General features: G+C 41.1%; 1 protein-coding gene and 1 pseudogene across 2 annotated transcripts in view; one reads left to right on the forward strand and one right to left on the reverse strand.

Annotated features, from left to right (window-relative positions):
* The window catches only part of LOC132405581 (fibroblast growth factor 1-like), a 96378-nt gene extending 75869 nt beyond the window's left edge, over positions 1–20509 (reverse strand). The window contains exon 1 of one of the 2 annotated variants that reach the window (XM_059990501.1): positions 20472–20509. Coding sequence is in view for 1 of the 2 variants with exons in the window: in XM_059990497.1 (XP_059846480.1) it covers positions 7506–7540 (35 nt within the window). In the remaining variant the exon portion in view is untranslated. Of the gene's footprint in view, positions 1–7505; positions 7581–20471 lie in introns of those variants that run through there. The other variant, XM_059990497.1, reaches the window with a different exon arrangement.
* The window catches only part of LOC132405263 (cationic amino acid transporter 2-like), a 34728-nt pseudogene continuing 8609 nt past the window's right edge, over positions 706–26824 (forward strand).

Here is a 26824-nt window from a genome sequence, read left to right on the forward strand (position 1 = left end):
TACTTCTTGCATTGAAGTACACACAGCTCAGGAACGAATTGTACCATGCTCGACCTTATGATTCCTGACTTTGTCTGAGGTCTTACCAACACTTACTACTCTGGCACTCTGGTTCCCATTCCCCTGCAACTGACATGATGCCATAATTACGTAAAGGGCTTTTAATGCGCTTTGTGTTCTGTTTTTTGGTGTTCATGAGTTGCTATAGCTTTTCTGAAAAATAAAACTCCTCTGCTGCTTTATTTGTGAAAACCCGCACTCCTTGGCGATATTTTTCAATGCCTTGATATCCCTGGTGGATTTGACTAATAATTTTGGCATGCATAGAAGCGGGAGTGACAAGTCTGGAGCCCTTTAGCAGCAAACCATCAGGAGTGGTGAGTGTGTTTCTTTCAAGAGAGTAAGGTCTGAGTTTGTGAGCTCCTTTTGGAACAGCTGGCCATCTATGTTCTCAGTGTTGCATGACCTTGTTGCTGATTTGGTCCTACTTCAACACAGCATGAACTTTGTCCAGTTTTCTCTGTGATGCAGGAAAGTTTTCACGTACCTGAGCTAAGTAGATGTTGGTATCTTCCATGAGGGTGGAGTCAGCTTCCATCCACTCACTGCTGCATAACACCCTTGACAGAGTGCTGGTGAATGATTTGCAGGGGACATGTTCAAAGTCATAATAGTATCACATTAGACTCATTCAGGATCCTTGCAGACGTGGAGGTAAGTCATTGAAGTGTTTCAGCTGAGTAGGCTGACAAGTGGCTTGTGGTCTGTTTCAAGTAGGAACTTAGTGCTTATCAAGTAGTAGCTGAAGGGTTCACATGCCCACATGAGAGCCAGTGTCTCCTTTTTGATTTGGTGCTCTTGATGCAAATGCCACCGGTTTCCATACACCAACTCAGTTTTGCATGAACACTCTCCTAGGCCAAAGGAAGAGGCATCTGGTGAGACCTTGCTTGTGTTGTTCGAATCATAGACCACCAACATTGGTGGAAAGGTAAGCTCTGCTTCAAGTGATAAGAATGACTTCTCCTGTAGTGCGACCCAGGTCCAAACATTTCTCTGGGAAAGGGAGCCACATAGAGGCTTTGTTTTCTCTGCCAACTCTGGAATTAATTTTCCCAGTTGGTTTTTCATGCCAAGGAATCTGTGGGTTTCTGATACATTTACATGTTGTTCTATGTTCTGAACTTCTGTCAGTTTGTCTGAATCAGGCTGCACTCCTCTGAGGACAGTTGGTGGTTGAAGAACTTCATTTCCAACTTTCCAAGTTAGCATTTTTTTTTTGTTCAGGATGATTCCAGCCTGTTTCAGTTTCTCCAAGGCAACTTCCACTCTTATGTCATGTTCCTCACAAAGATGAGTATATTGTTCATGTGGCAAACTACTCTTTCCAGAACCTCCAAAATTTAGTTCATCTTCATCTGAAAGAGTTCAGGGGCTGATGAGATGTCAAAAAGAAGTCCTCTTGAAGGCTTAATATCCATATAGTGTGATAAAGATTGTGAGCTTCTGTGACTCAGATCTGCTAGAACCCTGGGTTTGCATCTAGCTTGGTGAAGAACTTTGATCCACCCAGCACACCCAATGTGTGCTCAGCAGAGGGCAGAAGAAACTTCTGCCTCAATGAATTATTCAATTTTTTTAGTTCATCACAGACTCTCACCGTGCCATCTGGGAACGGGAACAATGTCCACACACTAGTCAGTAGATCATTTACTCTAGTTATGATGTCGAGTGCCTCCAGTCCCTCAAATTTAGCTTTGACCTTGATCATCAATTGGACTGGTATATGCCTCGCTCTGGTCAGAGTGCAGAGTGTCACTCCCCACCTCAGGTGGATAATGTCCTTTTCTTTCAGTCCCCAGGCCTGTGAACAACTCTGGATACTTCTGCTGCCACCAAATGTTTTTAGCAAATCCAACCTTGCAATGAGGTTTAGCTCCTTGATGGCTTGTCATCCCCTTACTGGTGAGAAGATATTCTGAACAACATAGACATCTTCTGTTTCTGATTTTTTTACGGATGGAACTAGTAAACATTCCTTTCATACTGAGCTCATGTATTCCTGGCCCCATTGGTGATTTCTTTGTTGCGTTTAGCATAATGCCTGCTTTCTTTGCTAGTTTTGTAAACAGACATTTGGGATAGCTGTGACATCTTCCCAGTGTCCGTTTTGAATGTCTCTCCCTCATTTTGCAACTGAACTGCAGTGCACCAGCCTTTTCTATCTGAATCTAGAGACCCAAGGAAAGATCTCTCTTCGTCTGAATCATGGTCTTCCTTCACCTCCTGAAGAATTGGTTTGAGTGACTCTGGCTTTTATAATGGCCAACTTTATTGCCTTGGTACCTTTTCACTTCTTTTGCTGGACAGAGTTCTTTGACATGGAACAGAGATTTGCAGATAGACATTTTACCTGCTCTTTGTTTTGCTTGTCTGCTTTGTTTGAGCTGAGCTCTACTGTCACCTCTTTCTGACTGCACCTTGTTTGTGCCCTTCTTTTTGTACAGCCTCTAACTTTAGCTCAGCATTGTCTTTGTGTCCGAGTTCTACCTGTTGTTCATGAATATTCTCACTCTGCCTGGCTATAGTAATAGCCTTCTCTCGTGTGGGGTTTGCCCACAAACAAAGTCTCTTTGACAATTTGGTATCAAGTAGCCCAACTACTTGAGGGAAAACTCTGATTTTAACCTCCGCTGCCTTGCGGCCATTGGAAAGGCTTTGAGAGTAAACCCCAAGGAAGAAATCCAGAGCTGAGGTCCCTAAGGCAGTTTGATGTTGTTTACAACTTCGCTCTGGCAACCTCTGTGACGACGCTGGTGCCAAGCTGTATTGGCGCCTGCCCTCCCCTTGGACAACATCAGTGATGTGGAGAGGGGGAACCCGTTGCATGGGCAACAGCTGGTTCTCCAAATCTTCCCGGCCAGGCTTGCACCCTGAAGAGGACACAGTCCACCAGAGGCACAAACCCATGATCCTCTGGGATTGACGGATGCCTACTAAGCCCAACAATGAACCCATCTCAGATTTCCACATGCAAAGCTGATTGACAGGGCGTACAGTGCAATGCTGTGATTAATCATTTTACATTTTCATCTGGCTCCTGTTTTCAGGAGATGAACTTTGCCTTATATACAGGTGTCTCCCCCCCCCTTTACAAAGGTAGAGCATTCCTATGAAACCTTTCTTTAAACCAAAATGGCATAAATTGAAGAACCATTAATTTATATGGGAAAGTTTTTGTAAAAGCGAAAATCCTCTTTGTAATGTGAAAACAGGTTACTAATGTAGGTCGTTTGTAAAAGCGAAGTGGCGTAAAGTGAGCATTCGTAAAGAGGCGGACACCTGTATCACATTTCGCTTTCCTGTACAATATTCTTTGTCCTGCTCTGTTTGGTGCTCCTTTTCATGAGCATCTGTCTGTTCTAATCCACCCACACAGTATGTCAGTGTGCAACTTGATGGTCTTCTGAAGCCTGAGTGAGATTACTTACAACCCTAAATCTCTCAAAGTGTCTGAGCCATCTCCCAACGTCCCCTGGTTTAGAAAAAATAAAATGTCTTGGGGGTGGGGGAGGGTTATTAGGTAAGTTGATGTAGGTACTGCAGATATTTGCTCCATTTTCCTCATAGTTCCTGCACCCTGCACCTCCCGTTTCTACCTCCTACCCAAGATCCACAAACCAGTTTGTCCAGGTAGATCCATTGTCTCAGATTGTTCCTGCCCCACTGAATACCTCGACTCTGTCTTACCAATCCCCCTCCCCCAGTTCAGTCCCTTACTACCTACATCCATGACACTTCACACACTGTGGATTTCAAGTTCCCTGTCCCCCATCATCTTACTTTCACTATGGATGTTCAGTCTCTATACATCTCCATCGCCACCAGAATCTTTCTGGACATCAGACTCAACCAGTTCCCCTCCACCCATCACTCTCTTCTGTCTAGCAGAACTTGTCCTCACTCTTAATAATTTCTCCTTTGGCCCCTCCCAGAACTTTCCTTCAAACATGGGTACTTGCATTGGTCCCAGCTATGCCTGCCTTTCTGTTGGCTGCATGTTCCAAGCCTACACTGGTGTCAGTCCCCCACTTTTCCTTCGCTACATCGACGACTGCATTGATGCTGCTTCCTGCACTCATGTGGAGATCATTGACTTCATCAACTTTGCCTCCAACTTCCATCCTGCCCTCAAATTTACCTGGTCTATTTCTGACACCTCCCTCCCCTTTCTTGATCTCACTGCCTATCTCTGGAGACAGCTTATCTCCTGATGCCTCTTATAAACCCACAGACTCTCACAGCTACCTCAACTATACCTCTTCCCACCCTGTTACTTGTAAAAACGTCACCCCCTTCTCTCAATTCCTCTCGCTCCGCTGCATCTGCTCTCAGGATGAGACTTTTCATTCCAGAACGAAGGAGATGTCCTCCTTTTTCAAAGAAAGGAGCTTCCCTTCCTCCGCCATCAATGTTGCCCTCAACCTCATCTCTTCCATTTCTCACACGTCTGCTCTCACCCCATCCTCCCACCAAGCTACCAGGGATAGGGTTGCTCTTGTCCTCACCGACCACCCCACCAGCCTCTGCATCTAGCACATAATTCTTCAGATCTTCCAGCTTCTTCAATGGGATCCCACCACCAAGCACATCTTCACCTCCCTCCCACTTTCTGATTTTGCATGGATCACTCCCTATATGACTTCCTTGTCCATTCATCCCTCCCCACAGATTTTGCCTCTGGCACATCCTTGTAAGTGGAACAAGTGCAACCCCTGCCCCTACTCTTCCTCCCTCACTACCGTTCAGGGCCCCAAACAGTCCTTCTAGGTAAGGCAACACTTTACCTTTGGCGTGGCTTCCTGTTTATCAGTGAGACTTGACATAGATTGCTTTGCTGAGCACCTATGCTCCATCCGCCAGAAGAAGCGGGCTCTCCCACTGGCCTCCAATTTTAATTCCACTTCCCATTCCCATTCCGATATGTCAATCCATGGCATCTTCTCCTAGTGGGATGAGGTCACACTCAGGTTGGAGGAACAACACCTTATATTCTGTCTGGGTAGTCTCCAGCCTGATGGCATGAACATCAATTTCTTGAATTTTTAGTAATGCACCCCCTCCCTCCTTCACCATTCCCATCCCTTTTCTCTCTCTCACCTTATTTCCTTGCCTATCCATCACCTCCCTCTAGTGCTCCCCCCCCATGTCTCTTCCTTCCATAGCCTTCTGTCCTCTCCTAACAGACTCCCCCTTCTCCAGCCCTGAATTCTTTCACCAATCAATTTCCCAGCTCTTTACTTCACCTCTCCCCTTCCCAGTTTCACCTATCACCTTGTGTTTCTCTCTCCCTTCCCCCCCATCTTTTAAATCAACTCCTCATTTTTTTTTCTCCAGTCCTGCTGAAGGGTCTTGGGCCAAAACATCAACTGTACTTCTTTCCATTGATGCTGCCTGGCCTGCTGAATTTCTCCAGCATTTTGCGTGTGTTGCTCCATTTTCCTATTTGTTTGTTTAGTATTTTATTTACTTGGACAAAAAAAAATCTTTTTTGTTCTCTCCCCGCGAGTTTGACTGACTTCTCTGCATTCTCTGCTGTATCTGTGTCCCTGTGCACCTCCCTAGGCTGGTGGCACACAGTTTATTACAATGCATCCACTTTTGGGTACAGCTCAAGAGTGTTGCCAAGTTTCAGCGGTGCCTCATGGTGCATATAATTTGCAACTGGCATAGAAAACGTAGGTCTATAATACTTCGGATATTTTTCCTAGATATATACAAACAAGGGTAATCTTACTCTAAATTCTTCATCTTGGGAATCCCTTTTGGCCTGTAGCCCAAATTCATCGATGATTGACCATGTCATTTTCAATACTGAGGGCCAGTGCAGAACACAGCAGCAAACAGGATATTCAACTAAACTTTATCGATAATGAAGCAGCGTTATCAATATGGGAACTCCTCCCATGTGGAGCGGATAAGTGAGTGGCAAAGAAATAACACTATTAACTACCACAACAAACACTACATGCCTACAATATTCAGCAGAATAACACACAGCCAGCATGTAATGAGCAACAACAGCAAAACAAACCCTTTTCACAACAACACCCCCTTTACCCCCCCCCCCCCACACACACACAGAGGGCCCTCCAACGCCTGGGCAGGCTGCCTCCAGGTCTCCGACCTCCAGACCAAAGAGACTTAGGAGCTGCTCCTGCACTGTTTCTTCTGTTACATCAGAAAATTTTAGCATTTCATAACCAATCAGCCAGAGTGGGTCATGAAAAGTGCTTTATAAATTAAACTATTTCTTACATTCAAACAACTAATAGGTCTTAAATCTTCTTTTCTGCTAAGTAAACCAAAGGATTAAACTAGTTAAAATAAATGAGTTGAAATGATAGCAAAATAAATTTCCAATTAATGTGTCAAATATTTACACTGGTAGGTTAACTGGTCATTGTAAATTGTCCTGATTTTAGGCTAGGGTTAAGTTGGGGGATTGCTGAGTGACGCAGCTCAAAGGCTCAGAAGGGCCTATTCTGCGCAGAACGTCAATAAATATATAAATAGCTAGATAGATAGATAAATAAATAAACTCATTGCCAAAGAATAGGCTAGATATTATGTGTGTATTTACAACATTGTGAGAAACAGAACTTCACCGTCAAAATAGACAGTCCCCCAGCACATTCTTTGTTTGAGTTGGTTGTTAATGTAAACAATGTATGTCGCTGTATGTTTTGACGTACTTGCGATTAATAAGCAAATTTCATCAGAATCACAGAACACAGAACAGTACGTCACAGGAACAGGCCCTTCAGCCCACGATGCTGTTCCGTACCGAATATATTAGTAATCAAATGGCTAACTTACCGAATTCTTTATGCTTGCACAATGTCCATATCCTTCCATTCTCCTCACATTTATGTGCCTAACTAAATGTCTCTTAGAAGTCCCTAACGTATCTGCCTCTACCACCACCCCAGATAATGTATTCCAGGCACCCACCATTCTGTGTGTATTTAAAAAAAAATTGCCCCTCATATCTCCTTTGAAATTACTCCCTCGCACCTTAGATTCATGGCCGCTGGTATTTGACATTTCAATCCTGGGGAAAAAGTACTGTTTGTTTACTTTACCTATGCCTCTCATAATCTTACAAGCCTCTCCTAGATCTTCCCTCAGCCTTCGGCTCTCCAGAGGAGACAGTCTAAGTTTGTTCAACCTTTCGTTATAACACATACCCTCTAAACCAGGCAGCATCCTGGTAAACTTCTTCTGCACCCACTCCAAAGCCTCAACATCCTTCCTATAGTGGGGTGACCAGAACTGGATGCAATACTCCAGATGTGGCCTAACTAAAGTTTGCTAGAATATATGATACAGTACGAATAAATGCATGTCTACCGAAAAACAAGTTATAAAAAATTACTATTTTTAAAACTAAAGGAAAGACATTGTCACTTCATTCATCTGTTAGAATGTAGTTCAAAACTCACTTTGTCTGTGATTCCTTGGCAGTTACAGACATCATGTTTTAATCTTTCTTTGCTTCATAATTCATCCTCTTTCTATTTTCCCACTAGGATGATTTCCTGTGGTCGAGTCCCACCAGTTGCTCAATGCCTTTTTTGGAAAAAAGCAGTGACATTGGACAACATTCAAGAATCCAGTCCATGTCGCTGTTTATCTACCACTGACCTAATTGCCCTGGGGATTGGCAGTACTCTGGGTGCTGTGCATAATTGTTGGCAAGAGAAGTTGCCAAAGTAGAGGCTGGGCCCAGTATTGTCATCTCCTTCTTAACTGCTGCTGTTACATCAGTGTCGGCAGATATATGCTAGGTGGAATTTGTTGCACGGGTACCGAAGACTGATTTGGCTTATCTCTACAGCTATGTCACCACTGGAGAATTTTTGGCTTTCATTACGGGTTGGAATTTAATCCTCTCTTACATCATCATTGGCAAGTAGTAAATTAATATTATCTCAAAGTGATACAATTAAACAAAGTTAATGGACCTTACATTGGTAATTAAGTTGGAAGAAGTTTGTGGTATTAGATTAATAAATTGGTTTATTATTGCCACATGTTCTAAAATAGTGTGAAGATTTTTGTTTTTCATAACATCCATCCAGATCATTTTGTCACATCAGTACGTTGAGGTAATGCAAGGCAGGAGCAGAAAACATAATCAGAATAAAGTGTTACAGTTACAGAGAAAGTGCAGTACAGGCTGACAATTTTTAAACTCCAGATTAGGATGGTGCTGCTGAACGCGCGTGACAGGTCACAGGCAGTTTGAAAAGCAAGAAATTCAACTAAAAGCATTGCTGATAAGACCTTTTCTGAAGTAAATTGTAGTAAATTATCACTACAAACAATGAAGAGGCAAGCGAAGGTGAAGTGAATTTGAGGGATGAACTGTGCTTGTACGTTGCAGGATCGATGCAGTTGGAGTGAGTCATTTGGACAGGAGAAGTTGAGGTTGAGGAGTTCTGATGCCCATACGTCTAGCCCGGGTGCAAGGTTGGATCGCTGAGTGCGCTGGGCTGATTTGGAGAAGTCAAGAGCAGCTTTGGTCTGGGTGGTAAAATCTGGATCCAGAGCAGGTCACTGGGCAGCATGTTCTAGGCCAGGAGTCTTTCACTGCAGTGGTGCCTAGGTCCTAGTGTGAGGTACAATACGCTGTTTGGCCAATTTAATCAATATACTGGAAAGACAGGATGTGGGGATCGGAGGTGAGAGCTGATTTTGTCACTCTCCCATGATGTTCACTCCTCTCTCCACGGCGCTGAGGCTTTGAAAACTGTCCCTGGCTGCTGTGCTTCAAGTCTGTTAATATGATGGACTGATATCCAGGCTTGGGCCTACTCCAGGCTGCTCTAGGGCTTGGATCTAAGGCCTCATTTTTGGTTTGAAATGTTGTTGCTTACTTCAATTGTTTGCATGATTTGTTCTTTTCCCCTTTCCCCTTGCAAATCGGGTGGTGGTCTTTTATTTTTTAAAATTGGGTTCTTTTGGATTCTTTGCTTTGTGGCTGCCTGTAAGCAAACAAATCTCAAGGTTGTATAACTTATACATTCATTGATAATAAATGTACTTTGAATCCAATATGGCGCAAGGCCATGATGAGGTCGATTGTAAGTTTACGAGTCCACTCCATTCTGTTCTGCCACTCAGTAAGATAACATGGATTTTTTTTTGTTTATCTCAGCACCACTTTCCTGTAGTAACACCACATTCTTTGTTTCCACAGTCTTTCAATATCTTGAATATATTCAGTGACAGAGCGTATACAGCTCTTTTGGATAATGAACAACAAATACTCATATTCCTCTGGGTGAAATAAACACTTAAAACTTTGACACAGCAAAGGGGAATATCAAGCTCCAGATATGCAAATCAAGCCCCATGAAAATCTTACATGTCACAGTGAACTCTGCTTGTATTTTCCTAAACTCTGGAGAATAGAGGCCAAATATACTTCACTTCTACCCAGGGAGGCAGTTGAAGCTTCTTCACCAAATATATTTAAGAAACAGTTAAATAGGTTTTTATATAATAAAGGAATTAAGGGTTATGGCGAAAAGGCAGTTGGATGGAGCTGAGTTTACGGACAGATCAGCCATGATCTTATTGAATGGCGGGGCAGGCTCAATGGGCCAGATGGCCTACTCCTGCTCTCCTTATGTTCTCTTCATAGTACGAACCCCAAGGAATCACTCTAGTGAACTTTCTAACTAAGTAGAACAGTGCCAGTTCCTCAAAATTGTGATTGAGAAGATGTCATGTAAACTTAATCCTGTTCTCAGCCAGTGTCCTGACACACTGCATCTACAGCTTAGTAGAGAGCACCACATGAATCAGGAACTTATTTCACCAGAGGCAATATTCAAATTTTTAAAAATTATAAACAAGGGAGATTCTGCATATGCTGGAAATCCAGAGCAACAAACACAAAATTCTGGAGGAACTCAACAGGTCCAGCAGAATCTCTGGAGAGGAATAAGCATTCATCATTTTGGCCAAGACCCTTCACCAGGACTAGAAAGAAAAGGAGAAGAACCCAGAATAAGAAGGTGGGCAGAGGGGATGGAATACAAGCTGGCAAGTGGTGTGTGCTGTGGTAGCATGTCTGGCTGAGCGTATGGGCGAAGAATCGGAGAGCAGCACAGGGGGGAGCATCGGAGGGGATCTCACTGAAGTCCCATCAAAGAGAAGATTTAAACTTGTTCATGGTATGCATCCCTCAAAGAGACTTTGCAGTGGAACAGCTCATCCTAAAACCAAGAGATTCTGCAGGTGCTGGAAATACCGAGCAACGCCCACTAAATAGTGGAGGAACAGCAGGATTTCAGGCAGCATCTATGGAGAATAAACTGTCAAAGTTCTGGACTGAGACACCCTTAGACTGCCTGTCAGCTTCTGTTTATGTACGTTTCATTGATAACAATAGTTACTGTATATGCTGAAGAAGGATCATAAGAGCACTTACCACAAACATTTCTTCAGGTCCTTTTCAAAGTTAAAGTAAAATGTATACACCACTGAGATTCATCTTCTTGTGGGAATACTCAATAAAGCCATATTAGAAAAATGACCATAATAGAATCAATGAAATCTCACACTAACCTGGGTGTTCAACTAGTGTAAAAAAGTCAACAAGGTGTGCATATACAATAAGAAAGAAATAGTAGTAATAAATAAATAAGCAATAAATATTGAAAACCTGAGTTGAAGAGTTCTTGAAAGTGAGTCCATGGATTGTGGGAACATTTCAATGATGGGGTAAATGAAGTTGAGTGAAGTTATCCTCTTTGTTTCAAGAGCCTGATAGTTGAGGGGTAATAATTGTTCCTGAACCCAGTGGTGTGAGTCTTGAGGTTCCTGTAATTTATTCCCAATGGCAGCAGCAAGAAGTGAACATGACCTGGGTAGTGGGGGTCCTTGATGATGGATGCCCTTTTCTGTGACAATGCTTTGTGTAGATGTGCTCAATAGTGGGCACACCATTGAATGCATCTTTGATAGTTTTGTAAACTTATCCAGTGAGAGACTGAATCTAATAATTCAAAGGTTTGCAGAATCAATTTGTTTACTGGTTAGCGATATAAAGACTCAGGATCTTTGGATTCATCTGGAGAATATAGACTGGGACTCCCTCTTCCAATTGTCATCTAGATATTGCTGCTGTGCATAAATGGTGGAAGCTAGGCAAGAGTAACTCATACAATATGCTGGAGGAACTCAGCAGATCAGGCAACATCTATAGAAAGGAATAATGTTGACTTTTCAGGCAGAGACCCTTCTTCAGGAAAATTAGGTACAATCATGACAGGGTTCAGATCTGAAATGTTGGGTTAGATATTCTGTCGACAATCGCAGTCAAAGCCACATTTGAAATGCAACATATAAGCAGGCCATTCATCCCATCTAGTTCAGACTATATTTTATCTTCTACATGAGCTTTGGTCCTCATCCAAAGAGAAAGTAATTTTCTTCAACAACTTTTACCAGCTATAAGTTGTCATGGATTGCATTTTATTCACTAACTTTGACTGGGTATCCTACCAGCATAGTGTCAAATGAATTAATTATTTTAGCTTGATCTCCGCTCTAACTCTCTTCACTGAATTTTGTTTTGTTATTATATATTAGAAAAGCTGGATCCTAAGTACAAATCTGCATTATCTGAGTTGACACATCTTGTGAACTGGAAAATGTTCTGTTTATCCCCACTCTTTGCTTTCTGTCTCTGTACATTACACCCCTTTCCAGGTGATCCAATTTTATCACCTGTTTGTGAATTTATTGAATGCTCTCCAAAAATCCAAATTCAGATATAGACCATAAGGTCATAAGACATAAGAGCAGAATTAGGCCATTCAGCCAATCGAGTCTGCTCCACCATTCCATCGTAGCTCATTAATTATCCTCAGAACCTCACTGTCTTGCCTTCTTTCTGCAACCTTTGAAACACTGGCTAATCAAGAACCATGAATCTCCATTTTAAATATATTAAATGACTTGGTTTCCACATTTGTCTGTGGCTATGAATTCCACAGATTGACCACCCTCTGACTAAAGAAATTCCTCCTCATCTCTGTTCTAAATAGACATCCCTCTATTCTGAGGCTGTGCTGTCTTGTCCAAGACTCACCCAATGCAGGAAAGATCCTTTCAACATTCACTCTATCGAAGCTCTTCAACATTCGATAGGTTTCAATGACATCCCACCTCATTCTTCCAACCTCTCACAAGTACAATTACAGAGCCAACAAATGCTCCTTAAACATTAACCGTTTAATTCTGGAATCATGCTTGTGAACCTCCTCTGGACCCTCTCGAATGCCAGTTCATCTTTTCTTAGATATGGGGCCCAAAACTGCTCACAAAACTCCAAGTGTGGTCTTACTATTACCTCATAAAGCCTCAGCGTCACATTAATGCTCTTACATTCTAGTCCTCTCCAAATGAATGCTAACCTTGCATCTGCCTTCTTTACCACTGACTCAACCTGCAAATTAACCTTTAGGGAAACCTGCAAAAGGGCTCCCAAGTCCCTTTGCACCTCTGGTTTTTGAACTTTCTCCCCACTTAGAAAATAGATTACACCTTTATTCCTTGTAACAAAGAGCAGGACCATGCCCTTCCCTACAGTATATTCCATCTGACACTTATTTGCCCATTCTTTCAATCTGTCTAAGTCCCTCTGCAGACTTTCTGCTTCCTCAACACTAGCTGCCCTTCTGTCTATCTTTATGTCATCTGCAAACTGGGCCACAAAGCCGTCAATTTCGTCATCCAAATTGTTGACATACAGTGTAGCATGAAAAGAAGTGTCCCCAATGCCAACTCCTGCCAAACACCATTAGTCACTGGCAGCCAACCAGAAAAAGGCCCCCTTTATTCCCATTGTTTGCCTCCTTCTAGTCAGCCAATCTTCCATCCATGCTATACCTTTCTTGCTATGCCATGGGCTTTTATCTTGTTCGCAGCCTCATGAAAGGTACCTCATCAAAGGCCTTCTGAAAATTGAAATAAACAACACCCACTGACTTTCTGCTGATTATCTTGTGTATTATTTCTTTAAAGAACTCCAACTGATTTGTCAGGCAATTTTTCCCTTGAGGAAACCATGCTGACTATGGCCTATTTTATCATTCTCCTCCAGGTACCCTGAGCCCTGTCCTTAGTAATGGATTCCAACATTATCACTGAAGTCAGGCTACTGTCTAATTTCCTTTCTCTGCCTCCCTCCATTTTTAAAGAGTGAAGTGACATGTGCAATTTTCCAGTCCCCCGGAACCATTCTAGAACCTAGTGATTCTTGAAAGATCATTACTAATATCTCCACAATCTCATCAGCTACATCTTTCAGAACCTTGTGGTGTAGTCCATCTGGTCCAGATGACTTATTTACCTTCAGATGAATCAGCTTTCCAAGCACCTTTTCCTTAGTAATAGCAACTACACTCACGTCTGCCCCCTGACACTTTTGAATTTCTGGCATACTGCTAGTGTCTTCCACAGAGAATACTAACACAAAACACTATTAAGTTCATTTGCCATTTCTTTGTCCCCCATTACTACTTCTCCAAGCATTGTTTCCAGTGGTCTGATATCCACACTCATCTCTCTTTTACTCTTTGCTTATCTGAAAAAAATACATTTGGAATCCTTTTTGATATTGTTTGCTAGCTTACTTTTGTATTGCATCCTTTCTCCCCTTATGTTTTTTTTTAGTTACCTACTGTTGGTTCTTAAATATTCCCAATCCTTTAACTTCTCACTAATTTTTGCTATATTATATGCTCTCTCTTTTGCTTTTCTGCTGTCTTTGGCTTCCCTTGTCAGTCATAGTTACATCATCCTCCCTTCAGAATACCTCAGCTTTGAGATGTATCTATCCTGGCTTTCAGAATTGCCCCCAGAAGCTCCAGCCATTGCTGTTCTGTTGTCATCCCTGATAGTGTTCCCTTCCAATCAACTGTGGTCAGTTCTACTCTCTGTAATTCCCTTTACTCCACTGTAATACTGATACATCTGACTTTATCTTCTCCCTCTCAAACTGCAGGGTGGTATCTATCATATTATGATCACTGTCTCCTAAGGGTTCCTTTACTTTAAGCTCCTTAATTAAATCAGGTTCATTACACAACACCCAATTCAGAACTGCATTTCCCCAAGTGGGCTCAGCCATCAGATGCTCTAAAAATTCCCTCTCCTGGGATCCAGCACCAACCTGATTTTCCTAGTCTACCTGCATATTGAAATCCCTCATGACTATTGTAACATTACCCTTATTACATGTCTTTTCTACCGCCTGTTGCAATTTATATCCCACATCCTGGCTACTGTTCAGGGGCCTGTATATAACTACCATTAGGAAATTTTATCCTTGCAGCTTCTTAACTCTACCCACAAGGATCCTCCATCTTCATCCTAAATCATCCCTTTATAAGGAATAAATCACATTTTTTGCTAATGGAGCCAACCCAACCACTCTGCCTACTTGCCTGTCCTTTGAATACAAGGTGTGGTGCGAGGACAAGTGGTTAAGGTGTTGGACTAGTGATCTGAAGGTCGTGAGTTCGAGCCCTAGCCGAGGCAGCGTGTTGTGTCCTTGAGCAAGGCACTTAACCACACATTGCTCCAGTCCATCCAGCTGAAAATAAGTACTGGCAATCCTCGCGATAGACTGGCGTCATATCTTGGGGGGAGTTTTGTACTCACAGTCACTTCATGCCACAGAAACTGGCATAATAACCAGCCTGATGAGCCTATAAGGCTCGGAACAGACTAATTTTTTTTTAACTTAAATACAAGGTGTATCCTTGGATATTAAGCTATGATCTTCTTTTAGCCATGACTCAGTGATGCTGACAACATAATATCTACCAATCTCTAACTGCACTACAAGATCATCTACCTTATTCCATATACTTCATGCATTAAAACATAACACCTTCATTCCTCTATTCATCAGCATTTTTGATTTTCCCTGTGTTACACTTCAACTCAACCCACTGTCTGCAATTTTACCTTATCTTTGGTCTCACTATACAATGCATCTAACTGCAACATCCTCAGTTCTGTTACTCTGGTTTTTGTTCCATGGCAAACTAGTCTATATCTAGTTCCCACCCCTCTCTAAATCATAGGGCTTCAAAGGTTACAAGAAGAAGACTGAAGAGTGGAGTTGAGAGGGATAATAAATTGGCCATGATGGAATGGTGGAGAATTGATAAGCTGTATGGTCTAATTCTCCTTTGTCTTATGGTTTTAATCTTGTTGGCTCTGCTCAATAGTTATTTTCAAGGTGCTCTGCTGTTACATTCTTCACTAGGGTAACTGGTCATTGTAAATTGTCCTGTGATTAGGCTAGCGTTAAGTAGGAGTTTCTGGGTAGTGTGGTTCGTTGGACTGGAAGGGCCTATTCCACGCTGTGTCTCTAAGTAAATAAATAAACAAATATTTTGGGAGTTTAGTTTACCACTCACATTAGCTACAAGTCAGTGGTTTTATTTGCTTTCTTAAATTGTACGGTCACATTTGCCACCTTTGAATCTGCAGGAATAATTCCAGAGTCTGTACATCTTTGGAAGATGATAACCAAAACATGTATTATCTCCTAAATCATTCTTTCAAAACTTTGGGATGTAGATCATTTGTTCTCAGGAATTTATCAGTATTCAAGCTCATCAACCTACTTCGAACTATATTTCAAGGATCATGGATCAACTTAGGTCACTGTATATTACATACATTAGGAATTTGCTGTGAATGTGTTAGTTACATTGCAATAAAAACACCAACATTCCACAACTATATTGAATAAAGGATTATATACAAATAAAGTTAGGGGGTAAGAGGATAGATATGGAGTAAAAATGTGGATAAATCCATGACTACAGCATGTATTGGTATGTCTGGGTGGTGAGGTGGAGATACTTCTCCATCAATAGAGCTGTAAGGCACTCCTTTCCTCCACTAGCCTGCAGGCTACCACTGGGCAAAGTGTAGCACCTGCTTAGCCCACTCATCAGGGTCACATGAAGCCATGGGCAGAGGTGGTGGATGTTCATGAGAGCAGTTGGTGCATATCTCAAGTTCTAGTTATGCGACCATTGACGTCAGACAGACAATCTTTGAGAAGTATTAATAATGGCTGGGGTCATCTGTCTTATAAAGACACAGCCCAGAAGAAGACAATGGTAAAACACTTTTGTAGAAGAATTTGCCAAGAACAATTATGGTCATTGGACCATGGTCGTCTTTGTCATATGACAGGGCACGTAATGATGATGATTGGTATGCACTTGGAGTCATATCTAGTTCTTCCAGTCTGGAGTGAATCTACGGTTGTACACATTGCTGTGTTTCTGATCATGCTCATGTTTATTCTATCTTTATCTCCCATTATTCCAGCCATGAGCTTACTATTTGACAAGTAAATTTGTATGACTCACTTATTTGCTTACTGACCATTATGCTGTTAGCATTTAGGGTGACAATGAAGGTCCTCCATCTCTGGTGGTCAGGGTTTCCTTCATGTCAGTAGCTTCTTCTTAGATTTCATTACTGTTAATCATGCAAGTCCCGGGTAGAGACACAAATGTAGAAGTATTCTTCATTGCTGTTTATGAAATAATTTGGTTTTATCAGTCCCAGCTGAACCCCGAATCCTGGAGGACCAATGAACCGCTCCTTGTCTGGTCTCTACCCTTTGACCTGTTTGGCATGGGTGACCCTACCAAGAGCCAAAGCATAATGCCCTGACTCCAGCCAACATAGCTCCCCCAGGTCATGGAGGCATGAAAACCTCCAAAGCATGACAAGGTTATGGTCCTCTTGGAGGAAGTTTGTATGAGGTCACAGGTTAACAGATCAAGAGAGGATGGAGTATGCTTTCCTATCACTCATGGTTGCTGGAACAATCCTTTGTCCAGTGAAAACTGAGAGATAGAAGAAGATGAGCATATAGTAAAAATAAAGATTTTAACAAAAAAATCAACTATTTATATGAGGATAAATAAAGCAAATTAGACCATCAGGCATAGGAGTAGAATAAGGCCATTTGGCCCATCGAGTCAGCTCCACCATTTCAACATGGCTGATCCAATTTTCTTCTCAGTCCCAATCTCCTGCCTTTTCACCATATCCCTTCATGCCCTGACTAATCAAGAATCTATCAACCTCTGCCTTAAATAAATATAAGGACTTGGTTTCCACAGCTGCCTGTAGCAAAGAATTCCACTCTCTGGCTAAATAAATTCCTCCTCATCTCTGTTCTAAAAGTACTTTCCTCTATTCTGAGGTGTATCCTCTGGTCTTAGATTCTTCCACCATAGAAAACATCCTCTCCACATCCACTCTATCAAGGCTTTTCACTATGCTATAGGTTTCAATGAAGTCACCCCTCATTCTTCTGAATTCTTGTGAATACAGGCCCAGAGTAATCAAATGCTCTTCATATAACCAGCCAGTCAATCCTGGAATCATCTTCGTGAACCTCCTTTGAACCTTCTCCTTTATTATATAAGGCCCCCACACCTGCTCATCATACTCCAAGTGAGGCCTCACCAGTGCTTTCAAAAGGACTAAAATATAAAAACAAGGATGTAATGTTCAGACTTTATTACATCCCTGCTTTTATATTCTAGTCCTCTTGAAGTGAATGCTAACATTGCATTTGCCTTCCTCACCACAGGTTCATCGTACAAATTAACCTTTTGGGAATCTTGGACAAGGACTCTCAAATCATTCTGCGCCTCAATTTTTTTTGTATTTTCTCTCCATTTAGAAACTAGCCAGTCCTTTCATTTCTTCCACCAAAGTGCATGACCATAGATTTCTTGACACTATATTCCATCTGCCATTTATTTTCCCATTCTCTTAATCCGTCTAAGTCCTTCTGTAGCCTCTCTCATTCCTCAGAACTACCTGCCCCTCCACCTGTCTTCATATAGTCTGCAAACTTTGGATCAAAGCCATCAATTCCATTATCCAAATCATTGATATATAACATAAAAAGAATTGGTCCCAACACAGACCCCTGTGGAACACCACTACTCGTAGGCAGCCAACCAGAAAAGGAATTCTTTATTCACACTCTTTGCCTCCTGCCCATCAGCGACTGCTTTACCCATGATAGAATCTTTCCTGTAATACTTATAATTTGTAAGCAGCCTCTTGTTAAAGGCCTTCTGCAAATCCAAGTACACAACATTAACTGATTCTCCTTTCTCGAGCCTGCTTGTTATTTCTTTAAAGAATTCCAACAGATTTCCTAGGCAAGATTTTCCCTTGAGGAAATCATACTGACTACAGCCTATTTTATCACGTGCCTCCAAGTATCCTGAGACCTCATCGTTAATAATCGACTCCAACATTTCCCAACCACAGAGGTCAGACTAACTGGCCTACAGTTTCCTTTCTTCTGTCCCTCTTCCTTCTTGAAGAGTGGAGTGACATTTGCACTACCATTTGATTGTGGCTGAGTTATTTTTGTTCATAGCTGATTTATTGGTTATAGAACCAATATAAAACCACCATAAGAATTCAGTAGGCTTCAATGAGATCACCTCTCAAGTTTGCAAAATCTTGGCTGTAGAAAATCAATATAAAATTGGTTTTATTCTCCCAAGTGTTTAGCAACTTGAGATATGATCTCACAGAAACCTACAGAATTCTTAGTGTGGTTGACAGGGAAGTGCAGAGTTGATCATATCCCTGGCTATAGCATCTGGAACCTGCAGTCCTAGTGTTAAAGAAGGAGGTGGGCCATACACAACTTGGATAAGAAGAAATTTATTTAACCAGAGAGAAATGAATATTGGAATGCTCCAGATGCCCTGTCATTCAGTATATAAGACCATAAAATATAGGAACAGAAGTAGGCCATTCAGCCCATCGAGCTTGCTCCACCATTCAATCATGGTCTGATCCAATTCTTCCAGTCATACCCATTCCCCTGCCTTCTCCGCATACCCTTTGATGCCCTGGCTAATCAAGAACCTAATATATTTCTGGTTATTTATTCAAGACAGGAATTGATAGATACTTGAGTATAAAAAGAATTGATGTTAGACTGATAACTTTCTTGGCTACTGCAAATCGTCCCTAGTGCTGGTGGCTTGTGAAGGACTCATGGGGTGTTACTGAGTGTGTGTGATAGAATAGGATATAGGGAGACAAAAGGACAATGAGATGAATGTGATTGCTCTGTGTGCTGGTACGGACTTGATGGACAGAATGGTCTCCTTTGCTTTATGGAAAATGACAATAAGCATCAGGTTGGTGCAAGAAAGCATTGCTGAGATAAAACAAAAAAACCCCATAATCTTATTGAATGATGGACTAGGCATCAGAGCCAAATAACCTTTTCCTGCTTCTGTCACTAGTGTTCTTATGTTATTATGTAATCTATGGTTACGAACAAGATGATGGGACCTGTTCCTATGCTGTGCAAAACCTGGACCTAATTTGACAGACAATGATGCAGTGATGCTGCTTGTGAATGAACTCAAAGCAAGCTGTTCACTATAACAGAACTACCTCTCTTGACATGGAGCTCCTCTTTCTTGGTGTAATTTTAATTTTGCTTGGGAGGGTAAAATGGGAGACATTGAAATAGCTGCTCATATACACCTCCTGTTGAAACTGACATTTTTGGTTATAAATGATCACTCATCCAGGGGAGTCCAGTATCAAGCAGTGTTGCTGCGGCTCTGCTTTGTACAAAGGGAATAAGGGCAGGTTGTACAGGAATATCTAATCCAAAATAACCATTTTATGCTACTTCCAGAAGTCAGTATTACCCTTGATTAAAATATCAGAACAAAATATGCACATTTTTTGGTCTCATTTTACATTCTTCTCCACATCAGGTACATCCAGCGTGGCAAGTGCCTGGAGCAGCATGTTTGATCAACTGTTAAGCAAACGTATCAGCAGTTTTCTTAGTATTCATTTCAGAATGGAGGCACCAGAATTGGTAGAATATCCGGATTTCTTTGCAGCATGCTTGATAATCTTATTGGCAGGTAAGGTGATTTTTATATTTAAACAACTTAAGAAATGCTGCAATATTTCTAGAGATGAATAGAAGATCGAAATGTAGAAACAGCTTATGTCTGAATTTGGGCCATAGTGTAATTAAGTAGTCAAAGGGATTTTATCTTGATTATTGGTTGTCTCAGTAGTATAGTTTATGTCTAAAAGGTTCAATGACAATTAAACAAATCATCAAATAAACTTTCAAAAGGGATGATTACTCATGTCAAAGTTTACTAAGCAAAAAAGTTACTCTCTTATTCCCTTGGTCCTTTTGATTTAAGCTTTCACCGTGCTTTTTCATCCTGGCAGTTAGCTGAGCAGCTACATCTCTTTCTAAGTAAATTATAACCTTTTCTTTCTCTCTCCTTGTGCTTCTTCCTGCCCTCCCCCCATCATCTTACCTGGACTTCTCTCCTTCCCTTCCAGTCCTGATGAAGAGCCCCAGCCCAAAAGGTCGACTGTTCAGTCTTTTCCATAGATGCAGCCTGACTTGCTGAGTTCCTCCAGCATTTTGTGTGTGTTGCTTTAGATTTCCAGCAGCTGCAGATTTTTTCACGTTGGTGGTTCTCTTTCCCTTTGTTCCATATTTATGTCATTGATTCTTTTCTCTCTGACACACCATGGTAGATCCCTTGATGGCTGGAAACAGTCTGATTCTGTGTTCCCTTAATCTTCAGTAGAATCCAATGTGGGAACATATCAAAGGTCTGCCTGATGTCAGAGCACACTGCAATTTCCCTTTCTACCCTATCTATTACTTGCTGAAGGAATGTTAAGAGGTTTGCCAAGCATAATTGCCTCATTTGAAAATACATTCTGGCTACTTCAATTTTATTTTTATCTGGATACTTTGGTAGCATGATTCTTTGTTAAAGCCTAAATATTTTGTTAGTTCTTTAGTCTAATTAATTAGGTTAGCAGTATAAATATAACCTTAAAAATATATCATTCATTATGCATGATTAATTTGTCTTTCACATCTCCAACTTTGGGCATTAGATTGGAGTTCTTGGATTTGAATTACAAAATGTAGTTGCTTTGTCAGGAATAAATATGTTTCGCAGGCATCACGAATATCCTCTGGTTTAAACCGCCAGCACACTGATTAAACAAGGAACAACATTTAACCTCTCCTGGAGTCTTCAAGTGACTTGTTGTTCAAACTGACAACAATTTGATGGCTGAATCTTTGAACATCTTCTATTGATTTTGTTTATCTGCAGTGAAAAATCAGTCATTAAATATTCTTCATGGTCTTTGGCGCTCACATTTTCTTTCCATTTGTCACAGGCACATGTGAAAGGTTAGTTCGTTTAGGAATGCTTGTTCATCGTTGATTCAAAGTTTAGTGAGTTTACTTTATCATGCTAATCACCCGCTGAAGTTTAATGGACCTCTTATTTTAAGATGGCAGCACTTTCATGGCAATTTACAACTTATCCTTGGTTACTACTGTCCTTTTTTGACCTAGTTTTTATTAACTCTGTTACATTTCAGTTTAACTTGTTTTTCTTTGTAACTTTGAAACATTAAACTAATTCAAACGGAGACACAGGAGTCTGAAAAGCGGATCTAACTTCGAGCTTACTTTAAGCAAGGGGCACGTTTCACATGGTAACGTGATGCAATTCATGTACTTATTGATGCACCATCAATAACTCTCTCTGAGACGTAAAGGCGAAATATCAGCTTTTATTGACTGGAAGAAGGAACAAGCAGTGGTTGACCACCATACTACATCCTGGAGACTGAGAGGCCGGGCTCAGACCTCAATCGCCTTTATACCGGGGTCTGTGGGAGGAGCCACAGCAGCAGTCAGCAGGGGGTGTGTCCAGACAGGTATATGTAGTTCACCACACTTATACATACTGTATAACCTGTAATGAATTGCTTAAAGGAACAAGAATACTTAATCAAATATATATACATGATTATTCAAAAATATTACTGAAATATCACATACACAACAGGTATCATTAAGTTTGCTCTATCTAAAGCACTTTAAGATTTCCATTATCTCCAGATTTTGTATTATAATTGTTCCTGCATTCTTGATGTAAAAAAGACCTCTAAATATTCCAACCTTTTAACATCACTTTCAAGCCATTATTAAATAATCTTTAAAAAATGTAGAAAAGTACAGATGGAAGAAGGATTACTTTGTATGTTCTCTTGGCCCTCCTTCACCATCCCCTAGGATCATAACCCATCTTCAGTCCATTTTTGATATCAACCACCCTTATCCTACTGCCCAAAATCTGTCAATATCATTCTTCAATACATGCAGTGTCTGAGCATCTGTAGTTTTCCAATGCAAAGAGCTCGAATTATTTACAATCTGCCTTATAAGATTTTATTTTTCTATCGTAGCTCAGTCCTAAACTCCAGCCTGTACTCAGAGGAGTTAAGAAGAATGTGGGGGGTGGGGATATCTCATCGAAAATTACTAACTGTTGAAAGGTGTAGATAGAGTGAATGTAGAGAGGATGTTTCTAATATTGGAAGAGTGTAGGAACAGTGGGCATAGCTTCAGGATAAAAGAGAGATGTGGATGAAATTCTTTAGGCAGAAGGAGGTGAATCTGCGAAATCCATTAGCACAGATAGCTGCTGAAGCCTAGTCATTGGGTGTATTTAAAGTGCAAGTTGACAGGCTGTTAACTAGAAAAGGTGTTAAAGGCTACAGGGGAAAAGGAGGAGAATGGGGCTGAGAGGGAAATTGAATTAGCCATGATGGTATGGCAGAGCAGACTCAATGGGCCAAATGGCCTAATATTGCTCCTATGTCTTATGGTTTTATAGTCTATTTAAACTAGTACTCTAGTTAGAGAAAAGTAGCTAGTGCAAGGTTTAAAGTAACTGTGTCATCTATTCTAAGGCAAGTCGACCCCATTTCGTACTTAGGGAAAATAGAGCTTGCTACCAGATGGAGTGGCTGAGGAGAACAGATGCATCCAAAGCTAGCTTGGAAGAGAAATGTGCAGAAAGCTGCGTTGACAAGATGCGATGTTAGATGAGAAGAGGCTGTTATGGAGAATAAATCGTAGCACAGATCTAATGATTCAAATATCTTATGTTATGCTCTCAAATTGTTTACCAGTTTATCTTCATATCATAGAAACCTATGCTATGGAAGGAGGCCTGTGCTGGATCTATAAAAGTATAGATATGGCTAGTGTCAATCTTTCCTCTTTTGCTTGTTCAAGTAAGCTGAAAATTTTAAATCCTCAAATAATTCCCAACAGTACCTTGCAATTAATTAGAATATTGGCTTACACTACTGTTCTGAATAGAATGTTACAAATTTTAACAACAATCTCTGAAAACATTTCACCTGTCTCCCTTTCTTTTTCTCAAAAAGTTGAGCAAATGTGGATTTTAAATCCACATGGATTGACTTTACCTATCAAAGTGAACATGTCCAGATCACCGATATATTCTTCCTGCTGTTCTGTAGGTCTCCTGTCATTTGGGGCCAAAGAATCAATGATAGTAAACAAAATCTTTACAACTATCAACGTCCTTGTTTGACTATCAACGTATTTGTTATTATTGGAGGTTGCATTAAAGGTAACATTAAAACCTGGAACATTACTGCTGAGCTGCTGAAGAACCTGACTGCTGAAACATGGTATGTGCTGACTAGGACATTCAAGGGATTGATCAAATGTACATCATGTGGATTTCTTAATTTGCAAACTAGAAAAGTATTGTCATATTGGGTAACATGATAGTAGCATTTTACCACATCCACTAAAAGTACCTTTATATCTTTACCATTATTTTAAAAATACTTTAATAAAGAACTTGATTTTTCCAGCCCCTTTTAATAACGATTCTAAATTCCACTGACTCCTTTGTTTCAGTTCTACTCTTCGCCTGGTGTTCCAAACGTGTGGCACAGTAGCATAGCAGTGGGTGCGGTGTTTTACAACACCAACGATTAGGGTTCAATTCCTGTTGCTGTCTGCAAGGAGCTTGTGCGTTCTCCCTGCGACTGCACAGGCCTCTTCTGGGTGCTCTGGTTTCCTCCCATGTTGCAAAGGTGCATGGCTTAGGGTTAGTGAGTTGTGGGAATGCTATTTTGGTGGCAGACACATGGCAACTCTTGTGGGCTGCTCCAACCCATCCTCAAACTAGATTGGTCCTGGACACAAACAACACACTTAACTGTATGTTTTGATGTACATGTGCAAAATAAAGCTAATCACTGATCTGGGAAAAAAAGTTAAATGCGCATAGTGGTCACTTGAGGTTGTTGATTAGTAAAGATGTCAACTTCGACGAGGAAAAGGTAGAATGGGGTTGAGAGAGATAATAAATCACCCATGATGGCATAGCAGAGTAGACTTAATGGGCCACATGGTCTAATTCTGCTCAAATGACTTACGGTGTTATGGTCTTAACTGTAGCCAGGATGTCTTCTGGCAAGGTTCTAAGCTTTGGAATTCACTCCCAGCATTTCTTGTTCCCTTATTTGTCCTTTAGGATGCGGCTTACAGCTTTCAGTCAAAGCTGAAAAGTTCAAAGGTCAAAGTAAATGTCACCATATACAACCCTGAGATTCATTTTCTTGCAGGCATACTCAGTAAATCCAATAGCCATAATAGAATCAACGAAAGACCGTACCAACTGGACATACAGTCAGTGTGCAAAAGACAGCAAACTGTACAAGTACAAAAAGAAATAAACAATAAATAAACAAATAAGCAATAAATGTCAAGAAAATGAGGAGTCTTTGAATGTGAATCGATAGGTTGTAGGAGCATTTCAGTGATGAGGCAATCGCAATTAAGTGAAGCTATCCTTATTGGTTCAAATGTCTGATGGTTGAGGAGTATTAACTGTTCCTGAACCTGGTGGTGTGAGTCAGGCTCCTGTACATTCCTCCTGACAGCAGCAGTGAGAAGAGAGCATGATCAGGGAATTGGGGGGTTCCCTGATGATGGAAGATGTTTTCCCGTGACAATGCTTCATGTAGACGTGCTCAAAGGTAGGGAGGGCTTTACTCATGATGGCCTGGGCCGTATCCACTACTTTCTGTAGGATTTTCTGTTCAAGGGCATTGGAGTTTCCATACCAGCCATGATGCAGACAGTCAATACACTATTCAGTGTACATCTATAGAAGTTTGTCAAAGTTTTAGATGTCATGCCAAATCTTCACCAACTCTTAAGAAAGTAGAGAAGCTGCAGTACTTTCCTCATAATTGCACTTACGTGCTGGACCCAGGACAGATTCTCTGAAATGATAATACCGAGGGATTTTATATTACTGACCCTCTCCACTCTGATCCCAAGGACTGGCTCAGGAACCTCGGGTTTATCTCTCCTGAGGTCAATAATCAGTTCATGATCTTACTGACATTCAGTAAATAGTTTCTTGAAAAAAAAATTATTTGATTGTGCTCTTGCGAACCATCTTATTTCCATTTGTTCCCTTGAACTTGCAAGACCATTTCACATTATTGTTGTTTTTACACAAGTGGCCCTTCTTTGTGAACCTTGGGCATAACTAAACCACATAGTTTCCAGGCTGGAGGTTCACTGATCTCTGTCCAAGTGCTAAGAATTAAAGTTGATCTCAATTCTAAACAATTGCCAGAGAGGGAGAAAAAAGATTCCAACCCTCAGTGCCTTAATATCAACGAAGAAAAATGGTGTTTGAAGTCAAGGCTTCAAACCTGGGATAAGGCCACTCATCCTATGACACCTAAGGCCAAAAAGTATACGTACAATTCCAACTTTGTCACAGGAAGAGATTACCAGTCGAGAGAGGAAAATATTCTAGGTAGTTCTCGAAGATTCTTTGAAAAAGATGCATCACCCCTTTTGGCTCCTAGAAATCCCTGGCTATGACTGCAGGAGAGTGAGGAAGGAGAATTTTGGAATGGTGCTGAAAAATTCTAGTCGATGCGTTGTGAGCACAAAGGAGCATAGTGTATATGTTGAAAGGAGTGTACTGTCTTTCAAACTACCCACCCACCCATATATTCAGGTACCTCCTACCTCACAGTCTGCATAATTTCCAAGTTGCACACTGGTCTAATCAGTCATCTCTGAACCAGGTAAGAGAATAATGAAAATCATCCTCAAGCTCAGGGCACCACATAGCCAAATAGCACAGAAAGAGGCCCTTCAGCCAGCTCATTCATACTGACCAAAGCTATTCTCATATGTCTATGTTTCACCCGTATCTCTCGAAACCTTTCCTAAACGTTTCCAACATTTCCTATTCACGTTGAAGAGTTTCAGTCGATCACTGGATTAGAAGGCCTCTTGAAGTGGTGAGACTGCCCCACAGCAAGAGTCATGGCAGAGAAGGGAAATACCTCATCGAAACATACTTTATAATTTGCATTGAGTGCTCACATGCATGTCTTCAGGTACGAACATAACAAGTGATTATGGAACAGGAGGGTTTATGTCCTATGGGTTCAGAGGTACTCCAACTGGCGTTGCCATCTGCTTCTATGCGTTTGTGGGGTTTGATTGCATTGCGACCACAGGTAAGATTCTCATGGTGAAAAGTGTGTTACAAAGGTTAAAGCCAGTGCATGAGAATCAATGAAGATTTGAGACTTTTTTTGTATTTTAAGTGAGACTTCTCTGCAGAGTCATGCTAAGAAAACACTCCATGAGTATTAGTTTGCTGTTTATATGTAGATTCCTTTCAGAAATCTATATACTACTAAAGCTCTTGTGCTCTGTTTGTCTGTTCGTGACCTCCAATTAGCGCAAACAGTGCATTACAGC

This window comes from Hypanus sabinus, chromosome 15 (assembly GCF_030144855.1).
Source record: "Hypanus sabinus isolate sHypSab1 chromosome 15, sHypSab1.hap1, whole genome shotgun sequence".
NCBI lineage: Eukaryota > Metazoa > Chordata > Chondrichthyes > Myliobatiformes > Dasyatidae > Hypanus > Hypanus sabinus.